At 45.6% G+C, this 14,655-nt stretch overlaps 2 protein-coding genes across 2 annotated transcripts; one reads left to right on the top strand and one right to left on the bottom strand.

Annotated features, from left to right (window-relative positions):
* The first annotated feature begins 408 nt into the window (after positions 1-408).
* Positions 409-2,260, top strand: mplkip (M-phase specific PLK1 interacting protein). Its single transcript, XM_055020590.1, has 2 exons — positions 409-740; positions 2,053-2,260. Exons 1-2 carry the CDS (start codon positions 465-467, stop codon positions 2,155-2,157), a joined length of 381 nt encoding a protein of 126 aa, XP_054876565.1. The 5' UTR covers positions 409-464; the 3' UTR covers positions 2,158-2,260.
* A 2,497-nt stretch (positions 2,261-4,757) lies between these two features.
* LOC129351640 (E3 ubiquitin-protein ligase RNF31-like) lies at positions 4,758-13,783 on the bottom strand. The gene is made up of 7 exons (XM_055020589.1): positions 13,724-13,783; positions 6,157-6,275; positions 5,973-6,085; positions 5,836-5,902; positions 5,674-5,764; positions 5,432-5,600; positions 4,758-5,254 (listed from the first exon to the last, which is right to left on the bottom strand). Exons 5-7 carry the CDS (start codon positions 5,724-5,726, stop codon positions 5,108-5,110), a joined length of 369 nt encoding a protein of 122 aa, XP_054876564.1. The 5' UTR covers positions 5,727-5,764; positions 5,836-5,902; positions 5,973-6,085; positions 6,157-6,275; positions 13,724-13,783; the 3' UTR covers positions 4,758-5,107.
* Positions 13,784-14,655: the final 872 nt, after the last annotated feature.

Raw genomic sequence — 14,655 nt, 5'->3', positions numbered from 1 at the left:
ATTTAATGGGAATATTATAAGCTTCCATCAGATCAGAGTCATGAATTGCCATCAGTTCACACTTCTGCAGATTTGAGGTTAATCCTGATGCTTTGGAGAAAATATTAATTAACTGGAGTACTTTAGGGGTTTGGTCTGGATTCTTCAAAAACATTGTGGTGTCATCAGCTAGTTGACTAATTATGATTTGGTCATCCAAAACTTTCAATTTCGGTATGTTGGAGTTTTTATGAAAATACTCATCACTTCAACAGCCAAGATGAAGAGAACCGGGGAAATATTGCAGCCTGTTTAACGGCCCTATGAATGGAGAGACGTGGAGACGCACCATGTGACAAGGCGGCCCCCTGCAGGCTAATGCTCCCCCGCTAGTTGGCGCTGCAGGCTGTAAGCTTTAATGGAACCGTGTGTTTCCGGTTCCGGTCCACATTCTATTCGGTTTTTGTCAGGTTCCTGCAGCTCGGATGCGCCGAGCTCCGGATGGATTTCACCGGAGCCCCAGGGCCCCTCGGCCGGCTCCAGACTGGACTTTCCCCGGGGTTCGGTCTCCTTTCGGAGGTTCTCCTCAGCGCCCAGGGGCAGGCTTCTCTCCCGGCTTCTCTCCCCGGTTCTCTCCCGGCTTCTCTCCCCGGTTCAGCAGAGGAACTATGGACGGGTCACCGGCGCATTTCAGCGGCGAGAGGGGGTTCGGGTTCCGGCGGCCCCAGTCCTTCAGTCCTTCAGGAGCTCCGAACCTGCAGGTGGTTCTGATGTTTCTAAACAAAAGGGAGTGGGCGGGGCTTGTTTGTTTGGTTCAGGTGTCCTGACGATCTGAGCTACCCCGTCAGATTCCCTACCGCAGCACGGATCGACAGCTGGCTCTGTCTGTCCGTGCTACCCGTCTAAAGCTGCTACCGCCATGTTTACAAACAAACTGCAGCGGCTTGTTAATGTTCAATAATTGGATCATTTAGTGACTGGAAGCTTAGCAGTTCTGGTTAGCTTAGCATTGAACAATTGATGTGATGATGAAACCAGAAGCAGATCACTTCCTTCATCTGAATATCCTACCAAAGTTTGAAATGAAAAGCTGCAGATGCAGCTGATCCTTTCCTACAATATCTAGCTGTTAATATCTGAGACACAGAGGCGTTTGTTAGAAAAAACCGGATCAGATGGAAACAGCTTTTATTGGAATTAAACACTAATCCAGATCACTGGAACGGTTTTTGTGCATTAATACTTTATATGTTATCAGCATCAGCCACAACGTGTCACTGAAATGATGGGATATGATTCATATGCACTGATATTACAGCTTCACATCGTATCGCTAACATCTATTTAGCAAGTTTAGTCGACAAGAGTGGAATTAAACTAACATATTTTAACGTATAGGGACAAAAAACCAAAACATATTTAGTCCTGATTAACCACCAAATAATAACTTGTTTACAGTAAGGACAGTGCAGAGCAAACTAAACCATCATTCCATTGACAAGCTGCTAGTAATCCAGCTGCTTCATGAGAGAAAATCAATGAAATAAAGATTACTGTCATCTGTGATGAAATAAAACACCTGAAACTAAACTTCCACAGGCAGGACGGATTGAGAAGAAATCTGCTGAGTCAGCAGATTGTGACTGCTGACTCAGCAGATTGTGACTGCTGACTCAGCAGATTGTGTGTTGATGCATAAGGTAGGATGGACTGACGGGTAGCACAGATAAATAGAACGCCTGTTCTGCTGCTGTCAGAACCACCAGTGAAACCTTCGGCTCGGTGATGATCAGAACTATCAAAGTTCTGTAGAAAATTGTAAAAATTCTCCAGTTTCTGTGGTTCCATTGTGGTTCTGATTGTTTGGACCAGCTGATTGAACAGAACCAAGGTTCCACTTCAGCTGGTTCTTTTTAGATTCAACGTTGTTCATTCTACTTAAAACCTGCTGGTATCAGCCAATGCTAAAAGTGGAACCAGGTCAGCAGGTTACCTGAGCGGTTCTGATCCGCTTTGCTCCAGTGTGAAGCAGTTCCTTTAATCCAGATTGTGACTCGGCTTGTTGCCTTCCAGCCCACAGACGTTCCGGTGGAGAGATATTTCAGTCCCTCCATGCTGCAGGACCCCTGGAGGACGTTGCAGCCTGTCACACCTGAAGCTGCTGCCAGGACCAGCTGAGCCAATCAGAGCACAGAGGACCAACCTCTGCGATTGGACAGAATTTTGACCAGCACATTTGTTTTTACTGCTAAACTTATTTTAATAAAAGCTAAGAACTTAACCTGAATCCTGGAGTTTTATTTCTGCGCAAATCAAAACCTTCTTCACATTTAAAGCTGTTCTAGAGAAGTTCTGGTTCTGACCCGGTTTAGTTTCACAAAATCAGATCAGATGGACCCAGTACAGACCCATAATTTCCATACTGGGTCAGTCACTATGACATCATGGAAGGCTGGGTCAGGAGCACATTGAGCAACAAATGCATGAAGTTGATTGTCAGCACTAAGCCCCTCCTCCTGGCTCTGATTGGATGTTTCTTCAGCAGGAGATAACATTATCAGACCATGGTGGTGGTTTAAACTGATGAGTAAAAGTTACACACTGCAGCTTCAACCCCTGCCGAGCGGTTCTGATCCGGTTCTTCCAGCCTGGTCTCATTACACCTTCTGACACATTAAGCATCTTCATCACTAATGTCTCCATCGTTTCCCTTACAGAGTGGACCCCACCAGACCCAGAACGTTCTGATGAAGAGCAGTCGGGATCAATATCAGACAGGTTCTATTGGTTTGAAAACACACCAGGTTGCCATAGAGACAGAAACTACAGAGAGAGAAGATGACAAATTTTATTAAAGTGAAGAAAACCGAGCAGCTAGAACCAGAACCCTGACCTCGTTAATCACTAACGCTCGTTAAGCTTCACCTCGTTAATCACTAACGCTCGTTAAGCTTCACCTCGTTAATCACTAACACTCGTTAAGCTTCACCTCGTTAATCACTAACGCCGTTAAGCTTCACCTCGTTAATCACTAACGCTCGTTAAGCTTCACCTCGTTAATCACTAACGCTCGTTAAGCTTCACCTTGTTAATCACTAACGCTTGTTAAGCTTCCCCTCGTTAATCACTAACGCTCGTTAAGCTTCACCTCGTTAATCACTAACGCTCGTTAAGCTTCACCTCGTTAATCACTAACACTCGTTAAGCTTCACCTCGTTAATCACTAACGCTCGTTAAGCTTCACCCTCGTTAATCACTAACGCTCGTTAAGCTTCACCTCGTTAATCACTAACGCTCGTTAAGCTTCACCTTGTTAATCACTAACTCGTTAAGCTTCACCTTGTTAATCACTAACGCTCGTTAAGCTTCACCTTGTTAATCACTAACGCTCGTTAAGCTTCACCTCGTTAATCACTAACGCTCGTTAAGCTTCACCTCGTTAATCACTAACGCTCGTTAAGCTTCACCTCGTTAATCACTAACGCTCGTTAAGCTTCCCTCGTTAATCACTAACGCTCGTTAAGCTTCACCTCGTTTAATCACTAATGCTCGTTAAGCTTCACCTCGTTAATCACTAACGCTCGTTAAGCTTCACCTTGTTAATCACTAACGCTTGTTAAGCTTCACCTCGTTAATCACTAATGCTCGTTAAGCTTCACCTCGTTAATCACTAACGCTCGTTAAGCTTCACCTTGTTAATCACTAACGCTCGTTAAGCTTCACCTCGTTAATCACTAACGCTCGTTAAGCTTCACCTCGTTAATCACTAACGCTCGTTAAGCTTCACCTCGTTAATCACTAACGCTCGTTAAGCTTCACCTTGTTAATCACTAACGCTCGTTAAGCTTCACCTTGTTAATCACTAACGCTCGTTAAGCTTCACCTCGTTAATCACTAACGCTCGTTAAGCTTCACCTCGTTAATCACTAACGCTCGTTAAGCTTCACCTTGTTAATCACTAACGCTCGTTAAGCTTCCCCTCGTTAATCACTAACGCTCGTTAAGCTTCACCTCGTTAATCACTAACGCTCGTTAAGCTTCACCTTGTTAATCACTAACGCTCGTTAAGCTTCCCCTCGTTAATCACTAACGCTCGTTAAGCTTCCCCTCGTTAATCACTAACGCTCGTTAAGCTTCCCCTCGTTAATCACTAATGCTCGTTAAGCTTCACCTTGTTAATCACTAACGCTTGTTAAGCTTCCCCTCGTTAATCACTAACGCTCGTTAAGCTTCCCCTCGTTAATCACTAATGCTCGTTAAGCTTCACCTTGTTAATCACTAATGCTCGTTAAGCTTCACCTTGTTAATCACTAATGCTCGTTAAGCTTCACCTTGTTAATCACTAACGCTTGTTAAGCTTCCCCTCGTTAATCACTAACGCTCGTTAAGCTTCACCTCGTTAATCACTAACGCTCGTTAAGCTTCACCTCGTTAATCACTAATGCTCGTTAAGCTTCACCTCGTTAATCACTAACGCTCGTTAAGCTTCACCTCGTTAATCACTAACGCTTGTTAAGCTTCACCTCGTTAATCACTAACGCTCTTTAAGCTTCACCTTGTTAATCACTAACGCTTGTTAAGCTTCACCTCGTTAATCACTAACGCTCGTTAAGCTTCACCTTGTTAATCACTAACGCTTGTTAAGCTTCACCTCGTTAATCACTAATGCTCGTTAAGCTTCACCTCGTTAATCACTAACGCTCGTTAAGCTTCACCTTGTTAATCACTAACGCTCGTTAAGCTTCACCTCGTTAATCACTAACGCTCGTTAAGCTTCACCTCGTTAATCACTAATGCTCGTTAAGCTTCACCTCGTTAATCACTAACGCTCGTTAAGCTTCACCTCGTTAATCACTAACGCTTGTTAAGCTTCACCTTGTTAATCACTAACGCTCGTTAAGCTTCACCTTTTTAAAAGAACTGTTTACATTTTGAGCCGTGAGGAGCAGAACAAAGTTTCTTGTTCTCAGTTCTTGTTTAAAACAATTTCAGTTAAATTTTTCTTTTTTCCAAGAGAAAGAATAAGTTAAATAAACCAAAGGCTGATGAGAGGATGGAAACTCGTTAACCTTGTTATCAACCATGGCAACGTCAATTAGCTCAGGTAGTTGCAACTGGAATACTTCTCTCATTGGTTCCCTTTGACTTGTTTGAAGTTATCAGACATCATCTGATTGGTTGGGTTGACTGTGGGCGGAGCAGTGGGCGGAGCAGCTGCTGATGTCTCTGATGAAATGCATCGCTGCTTCATGAGAGGAAGGCAATTAGTCAGCACCTGTAGAGAGACAGAACCGAGGGTTGTGATTGGCTGAAACAGTCTCTGTCTAACCTGGACCGACCGGAGGTCACAATCCAGATGTGCTTCCTGTGGTCGGTTCAGCAGCTAAACGTTTACCGGCCCGGCAGGCTGCCTAGGCGCCAGGTAAACGCCAGTCATGATGATGTCACTGACCAGGCGGAGGCGATGGGCGTACAGCGGCTCTGGCTCTTCAGGCTTTCTGCTTGGAACGACAATGTTCCATCGCCGCAGCTCTGCGATCATTTCTGCAGGACTGAAGAGGACGGCCGGGTCGGCGCTACACTGGTTGATCTGCTCCACCAGACACTCCTTGTAGTGAGCCCTGCCGGAACAGACAGCAGCTCACCTCAACAGGTACGCAAGCAGAGGACGCATGGCCTCCGACTGGACCTTACTGGCAGTATCCTCCGTACGGAGCCGGCCGTCCGCAAGGCTCTTCCTTCGTCATACCACTATCATCTCGCAGTTCTGGCACGAAACACGCCACTGCCACACAAACGCACCTGTCAGACAGACCGCGATGTGCTGGGTTCCCCCGGGACAGGAAATGACCTCACCTGTCTGACTGCACTGAGCCAAGCTGCCATTGGACGGTTCCAACCAGGAAGGAGACACTCTATAGTGCTGAGGGGAGAAGAGCATCACAGCGAGTTCATGCGGGTCTGGCTGAGAACCAGACCCGAGTCCAGCTAACCTGCAACAGCCGGTGCAGCCGGGTCACGCTCCAGTCTCTCAGGTGGTATAGACAGTCCCTGGGTGGTGCGCATGGAGACCTCTGGACGCACACTGAGTGGAGAAGCTGCAAGTCTGAGGAGGGAGACGTCATAAGGGACTAGAACTCAGTAGATTCCGGTAGAACAGTTAGAACATGGACTCACCGAGCCCAGAGCAAAGCGCTGACTGCAGCCGCCACAGAACTGATGGCGACACTGAGAGCAGGTGAAGTGAAGACACCCTCCTTTAGACAGGCTGAAGACGAACTGACAACGAGGACACTCTGAGGACAAACAAGACTTTACTGGAGGAAGAATAGGGTTAGCTACCAGCTTCAGAGACACGACTGTTTCAGAGTTCCTACCAGAAACCCTGAGGTTCTGGTAGGAACCTAAGACTGCAGGTTCCTAGAGGTACTAGCAGTAGAACAGCAGACAGATCCTTTTTCATAGACTTAGACTCGTACTTTATTGATCCCTTGGGAAGACTCCCTCAGGAAATTGAAGTTACCAGCAGCTTACAGACAGAAAAGTGGCACCCAGTGAACAAAATACAAAAGAATACAAGAAATACAAATTAAAGACAAAGGTACACACTAAATGTGAGTAGCCAAAACCCTAAATAAGATCCTTTAGCTCCTACCCTGCAGATCCAGATCCCAGTTTACCGAGGCAGATGCTATCTATCGTTAAGCTACTTCAGGCTGCATAACTTTCTCCTCGTATTGTCCCTTCAGTCACAATCTGCTGTTATTGTGGTGAGCCTCAAGGTTTTACTTGGCCGCGTGACAGTCTGGGCATTGCAGGTTATTATTATTATTATTTATAATTATTTAAAATGCATTTTTTTAGAAACATCAGCATGCCTGCTGCGTTCAGCATTTCACCAGCAGAGCAGAATCATTCCTGAAAGTTTTATAGTTGATGCATCAAGAGTGTGAAAGCAGACCAACCACAGGCGCCTCTGCACATTGGCTGTCGGTCGACCTCGGCACGGACCGCGTCTGACCTTTCACTCAGACTGGAAGGGTTGGAAGGTGTTCTTGGAGAAAAGCTTCACCTTTGGCAATTATATAGATTACATTTGTGCAACTGCAAATGTAATCTGTGCTTCCAGAGGTGTGTTGAGCGTGCTGTGCAGAGGGAATTGTATCTTTGTGAACAAAGAACAATGAGTGTCATTTACATCTCAACATGCTGCCCAGCGCATGGCTGTTTCTGCCCGTGTTCCTCAGTGGGCCGGTGGCTCAGCCAGTGGAGGAGCTGTTGCACTCGCCTCATAGTCACGCAGCACGTTGTTTTGCTTTGGGGGGGGGGTTCTCTTTTTTCCCACCACCACAATGCTTCAATCTGCACATCAAATGTCTTCTCTACGTCTGGTCAGGTAGAGCTGCTCTATGGAGATCAGAAAAAACTTGTTCCTTTAAGCCTGGGAACCAAATCAAATATTCTCTGGGCTTATTAAAGACTACAGTCAGGAAACAAAAGCTTGGTCCCTGCTAGTGCTTATAAATTAAATCTCCTTGTTTTTGTTGATATTTATTTTAATTGTATTTTTGTGGTTTGTGTTTTTCAGACTGAATAGCTGTGGATTTTAGCATTGTGAACAATGTATTCCAGAAGCATAATTACCCAGTAATATTTCCTGTTACCGTCACATCTTTTGATTCAAAAACATGGCGGACTGCCTCGGCCACCGGGCTTGTCACATTTTCTGGGGAATCTCTGCACTGTGACAATGAACTTTATGTTTCCTTTTAGTCCAAATGCAGATTGAACCAACCAGATCGAGCCACCCTGACGGGACCAAGCCCAAATCAGACGCTAGAACCGGGTAGAGCTCAAACCTTGGTATCAACTCGGACCTCGATTACTTGAAGGGGTGTTTTACCGATGGTTTTTAGGCCCACATGGAGCTGTCCCAGTCCTGCTGGGTCTGCTGTTGCCACACCTTGAACTCTGTACAGGAAAGTCCCTGATGGTGAGGAGACCACTGCAGAGCAGACAGACCAGGTCAGATTCTACTTGGAGTTCAGCTCAAACTGCATGTGTGTGTGCCTTACAGGTGACCTGCACTTGGAACAGGTGCTCTTTCTACAGCTGGGACAGTCCATCCTCAACCGGTCTGATTCATGGAGCATCCCAAAGGAACACTGAAACGAAAGTTAGAACTCTACAGTTCTATGAATCCCGGATGACTGCCAGAGGCGGAGCTTCATGCACTGAATGATCATTCTTGTGCATGCTCAAGTCATGTGCCAGTAACCCATGTGACACTAGTCACATGATACCTGGCGCTCAATCCCTCAATCTTCTCACGCGCCGTAAGGATTCCAATGGACTGAGTACTCTGGTGGTCATCCTGGATGGATAGAACTGTGGTTACAGTCATAAATTTTGCCGTATTTCATCCGTAGTGACCACCAGGGTGGAGTTTTAAGCACTGGATGACTGTCAACAAAATCTAAAAGAAAAGCCAGTGCACTGCCTACCTCAGTAGAAGGATGCTGCTCCAGGAAGCCACATTCACTCTCATCATTGCTCCTGAAATGGGGAGAGGGTCACTGTGACCCATAGGGTGAACACCCTGGGAGACAGCATAAGTCCATACAGGAACCATAATCTGCAAATGCTTCCATTGGAAAGCAAAACAAAGAAAGCGCCAGTGAGGCAGAGCAATTGAGACATGAAAATAAGCATCTGTGAGGTCAGCATGTGAAAAGGTAAGACCTTCAAAAATTAAAAGAAGACCCGTGGTCTTTGAAAAAAAAACAGCTTTGAATAAAAGCCCCCTGGATCCAACAGAGGTCCATGGGAACCGAGGTGCAGATTTCCTGGTTCAGTGCCTGTGCCGTCACAGGCTTGCGGATGACAGTCGTCCTCCTCACCCAGCTAGGGACAAGGGGCTGGCTTCTGACTTGAAGACAGTACCTGTGAGACAGAGTATACAGTGCCCACAAGTCCGGGTGTGGACATCCTAGCTACCAACCTGTCCTGGGGTAAAATAACTGACTGCTGATCTTAAACATTACCTGTGGGGTAACTTGCCTCTTGAATGCCTGGGAGGGCACCAGCCAACCAGTGCCACACAAAAGCAGTACGTTGTCTGGACCCCTGACTGGGAGCAGGTTTTTGGCAATCTCTGGTTCCATAACTGGCATTTGCCCCAAGTCAAACCTAGATGCTTCTTGCATGGCTGCCAGGCATGCAGTTCCCATATTTGCTCCTCCGAGGGAGAAACCATAGATCGTGGAGCTTAACTCCAGAAGGTAATTGAAGGTAATTGAGGAACTGCGTACCCAAGGTTGCCACTGAAATAATATTGTTACCATTGGCCGACACTCCATCCTGCTCAGGAGGAAGTGCCATGCAGCCAGTATTTGCCTGAAAACACCAGAAGACAGACTTCATTTGGGCCAGTTCATTAGTGAGGTGATCCACCTTTGTGGACAATCTCCCCGTATCAGTCCATCAAAGGTCCTCCACAGCAGGCTGCATTGGGCCCACCATCTGTCCTCGTGGCAACAGGTCTTGCTGTGCAGATCCTGCCCAGTCGGTTGATTTAACCTGACCTAGCACGACGCTACAGTTGGGCCACGCGTTGTTCGACAGCGAGATGCACACGAGCGACACGAGCCGTCATCAGGCTGGAGCGAAGCCAAGTGCAGCATCATAAATGATAAAGTATCATATCATCACAATAAGCACAATCTTCATGGAGGCAAATTAAAGGACTCACTCAAGCACGAGCAGAAAATGCCTTAGGCAAGTCAAAAAAGCCACAAATAAGCCATCATTCACAGTGAACAGTAAACTACTGCTGTAGAATAAAGAAAAACAAAACATAACCACTTAACCCTAACCTAACTGAAAGTACCTTGTGCTGGAAGACAAGACTGACCATAAACAAGGCTGCAAGCACAAGAAGAAAACCGGTGAAACACAAAAGCTACCAGCTTTGTACAACCACACCTGTACTCTGCACACCTTCGCACGAGAACAAAAGGGATTGAATGCTGGGAGTCATGTGGCTATAAAGTCACATGGGTTACTGGCAGGTCAAAGATGACTTTGTTGTGACTAACTTGATGCACGAGCTTTTTTCAATTTCACTACAGATATGTGAGGTTTAGTATTGGCCCATATTGATCTGATGTAATTTTAATGACTTAATAATACAAGTACATCCTGCCAAGATAAATATGCTTTATTTTCAAAAGAACATTTAGCACTGGAACTGGTGAACAAAATAAACAAAACAGCCTAAAATGGGCTCTCAGTCTCTGTTAACAAAAATATGAATAAAAACTGAACACAACATAAAACCAAAGTTTAAATAAAAACTACATTCATCCAAAAGAGTACAGTTTATAAAATCTAAATCATTTTTATGAACAAAAAGTGCAAAATGACAAAAGCACACTAAATAAGACCATTGGCCTCAACAGTCTATAGCAGATCTGTAGCTACTTTAGTCAGACAGATTCCAACATGTTGAGTTTGTGTGGCTCAAGGCAGGATCTCTCAGGAGGACCAATGTTTCCAGCTGTGTTAAACATTCCCTCTGAACTGGTGCTTGTTGCACAAATACACATGTATTTTGGAGCCAAGTTTGCCATCAAAGGATATCTCCTATGGCTGTCATGCCACCACGTCTCAAGAGACACCAACAGCATCTTCAGCCTGCTCTCTTTGTGGATATGTAGCCTTGGTCTGACCTGTTGGTTGAGCTCTTCTGTTTTGGAGAAGGTAACTTAGACTCTTCTTCTTGCAGGGGGTGGGGGGCAGCGGTAGAGTCACCTTTGTTTCCTCTAGCAGCTTTGCTGCAGCCCTCACCTTCTTCACTTACTTCTGACAGTTCTAAGTCCAGTTTGCTCTTGCACCAGCTGATTGATGCCATTCAATGCCCCTGCCTTGTCCGTGCTGCCATGGTACCTCAGATCCAAGATGGTGGTCTTGGATGGCAGGTGAGCTGTAGTTTTCAGTCAGTATCTTGGATGTGTTTTGTGTAATTCTGGCAGTCAGTGTGCTGTTGTCATGGCCTTGAGAGAGAAGGTCGCCTTTAATCAGGTCCAGCACAGGCTTATCAGACGTGCGTTTCCCCTGAGAGGACATCTGACCTCAGTCAGGCAGTGGTTTCATTGCTGCGTTGATGGACTCCAACACCAAAACATCGTGCCAGGTTGGGTTGAGATGGCCATGTTTTCTGTCTTGAACCAGGACTCGTCTTCCAGCTGGGAGTTGCTCCAACACCTTCTTCTGCTTAGTGCCCCATCGGTTGACAACATCAGCAAGGTGGAGGTGGAGGCCAAAGCAGCTGAGCCCTGGCCAGCCAAGATTTCTTATTGCAGCAACCATATTAGCACCATTGTCTGTTGGGATGCAACCCAGTTTGTGCTCATCCAGTCCCCAATCTGCTACAGCAGATTTCAGGTTTTCTTCAAGGGCGTCAGCAGTATGGTTATCTGGGACATATCTGGTCTCTAAACATTTAGAGTTTAGAGACTCTAAATGTCCAGTCAGCAGCTACATAGTGAATGGTCAAGATCAGATAAGGGGTCATATTTGAACTTACCACATAATAATGTCTTTTATTTCCTTAAGTATGTCCTCTTTAATACTGTTGGACAGTTGTGGAATCTCTGTTTGTGATACTTCTATATTTTTCCCAGGGATTTTGGATTGTCTGTCAAATGTTTGCAACATTTTTGGAATATTAAATGGGAGCATCTCATTACCAATTACACCAACTATGGTGTCTGTGAGCACGCACCACTTTGTCGTCCGTTTTGTTCACTGCTTGTCGATTAATTGCTTCAATGATGGTGGACTGTTGCGAATTTGAAGACTGGGACAGCCCACCAATTGTACTTTATTCCCCAGCTGGGAAACGTCTTTGGACGGTCGTGCTTTAGGTGCAATTTGGCTGTACTGCTGCTCTTAGTTGCTACTGTTTTATGATAATGTGACATACCAGCTCGCAAAGGATCAGCGGTTCTTCTCAGTCATTTGGTTTGAATCTGAAATACTCCCTCACTGCTGCAGTTGCGTTCGGCTGTGAACCAGTCCCATTTCAAGTTTTTTCCCCAATATCAGATACTATATCTGTAGCTTTCTAAGTCCTCAAGGGGCTCTCAAGCTGCAGAAGTATGAAATGATGTGCATCCTGACTACCTGACGCTATAGCTCAGTGGTCCCCAACCCTTCTACCACCACGGACTGGTCAAGGCTCGGCAATTTTACTGTGGCTTGGGGTGAAGGGAGAATAGAGCGGCTGCTCCCACTGTCTTTTATGATCCACAAACTGTCACTATTGCTTCTACATCATGTTGATTATTCTGTGGGATGTTGGGGTTTTACTGGATCTTCTTCTGGAACCGGGACGTTCAGAGGAACCGGGACGTTCAGAGGAACCGGTTCTGGTTCCGTGTTGCTCCTGGACTCTCAAACCGACCGAACCTGTTGGACTTTTATCGCCTCTGAGGTCACAGAGGTTTGGGAAATCGGCCAACGATCCTTAAACCGTGAACCAAACCTAGAACTCACATCTCCTCTCATCTCGACCTCTGACCTCACGCTGTCTGACTCTGGTCACCATGGTAACGGTTACATATCCCTTCAAAATAAGATGCAGATGGGCCACAAAACCAACATTTTCCTTTTCTAAACATTTAACTCAGGATATCGACTGATGGACCCTGAGCTGTTTCTCCTGCTGGAGACGCTGAAGTGATGCTCAGGGAGACACTGGGTCTCCATGGTGATGCAGTCTGAAGCTTCATTGGCTCATCAGGTCACCTGACCATCCAGAGCAGCTTGGACTGTGGGAATCAACCCACCGGGACAAACCCATCCTCCTGCCTCTCTGGGCCTGCAGACAAACTTTCCAAAGAATCTGATCTGGTTCTGTTCATTTTGCTGCTTGTGGATCAATGTTGGCGCCAAAACGCCACCGAGAGAATCTGTTGAAGGATTTTCAAAATAAAAGACCCTCCAGACTCACATAATACATAAAACGGAAATATTTCATTATTTCTTGTGCGGCCCTTTACCAATTGGTCCACGGACCGGTACCGGGCCGCAGCCCGGGGTTGGGGACCACTGATATAGCTCACTTCTCCCTTACGCTAAAAATGAGGAAGAGGGGTCAGTGGAGAGAACGAGAGCTGAGCCGTTTTTCATCCAGTGTCATCAATAGAAAGAGAAAAAGGCAGGAAGAAGCGATAAAGCAGATAAATTAAAATGAGGTCAATAGTTTTTATTTAGCGTGGGATTAATTGATTTATTGTTTAGCGTGACAGGCCTAAACATCAATACAGAAATATTATCTGAAGGCGTTTTTTATTTTGTGGTAATGCGTACATTTGCTCAGAGCACGAAGCATAGAATTAGTCTGAATAGATCGTCTCTTAGGGATAGGGAACATTTTCACCAACATCTGATCTAAAATATTTGTCAGTATCAGGATGGGTGCAGATATTTAGAGATGGGCCGGTGCATCTCTAATTCTGACTCAAACTGCAGTTATCACCTTCAAGCTCCGCATCATATCAGGAGCAGTTATCAGGGATGAAATGTAAAAACAAACACCTTGATGGATCCTGGATTGGATCAGAACCGGACCCAGAACCGGTTCAACTCATGGAGCGCCCCAAAGCAACATTGAAACAACGACCTGCCAAGGTTCCGACCCTAATGGTCTCATCAGAACCGGGCCCAGTGAGGTTCTTACGTGAGCGCACCAGCAGAACCGGGGCATCTCCTGCAGGGCTCGGTCCCGGAGTTTCCTCTGGAAGAGTTCATGGATGTCGGGAGGCAAGAAGCGAATCTGGAAGCACAACACATGTCAGGACCAGTGTTGAATTGTAACGAAGTAAGAATACTTCACTACTTTACTTAAGTATATTTTGGAGTACTTCATACTTTCCTCGAGTATGAACATTTTTGATAACTTTCACTTTAACTTCACTACATTTCCGAACTTAATTTTATACTTTTACTCCGATACATTTTCAATGTGTGGTTTAGTTACTCGTTACAAAAAATCGAGAGAGAAACGCAAATGTTTTGATCAACCTACTGACCGACTGCAACAAAGCCTGTTAGCCTGGGCTTGTTCATCTCCACCAATAGGATGCACAGGTTTCACAGTCTGATTGGTCAGTGCTCCGTTTGTGTAGGTTTGTGCCGTTAAAATGTTCGTTTGTGCAGCTTTGGTTTCCGAGATATTAAAATGATTTTTTAGGCCATCCAGAGTTACCATCCCCGCAGTTTGCTCCAAAACAAACCAAAGTGGGCTGGTTCGTTAGTGCTCCGTTTGTGCCATTAAAACAAACGCAGCAAAGTTGTTTTCAATTTGGATTTTGGCTGTTCCAATATCCAGTGTGACGGCGCCTAACTCGAGGTTGATCCGATTCATGAACACTATTTTCGGCCAGCCGGTCTCTGGTCTCCTCCTTCCTCAAGGTGTCGGAGTTTCACTCAGGGAGAGTCAACAAATTTTACATCCAAACTCTCCTGAGAAACTAATGGAAATAGATTTCTTGCCTTGTGACCAACTGACACAAAATTCATGACACATTCCTAGAAATTGTAATCTTAAAAAGTATATATTTTGGATGGCCTAAAAAATCTTTTTTAATATCTCGGAAACCAAAGCTGCAC

This window comes from Poeciliopsis prolifica, unplaced genomic scaffold, assembly GCF_027474105.1.
Source record: "Poeciliopsis prolifica strain line A6 unplaced genomic scaffold, Auburn_PproV2 SCAFFOLD069, whole genome shotgun sequence".
Lineage (NCBI taxonomy): Eukaryota > Metazoa > Chordata > Actinopteri > Cyprinodontiformes > Poeciliidae > Poeciliopsis > Poeciliopsis prolifica.
This window is presented reverse-complemented; position numbering and strand designations above follow the sequence as displayed.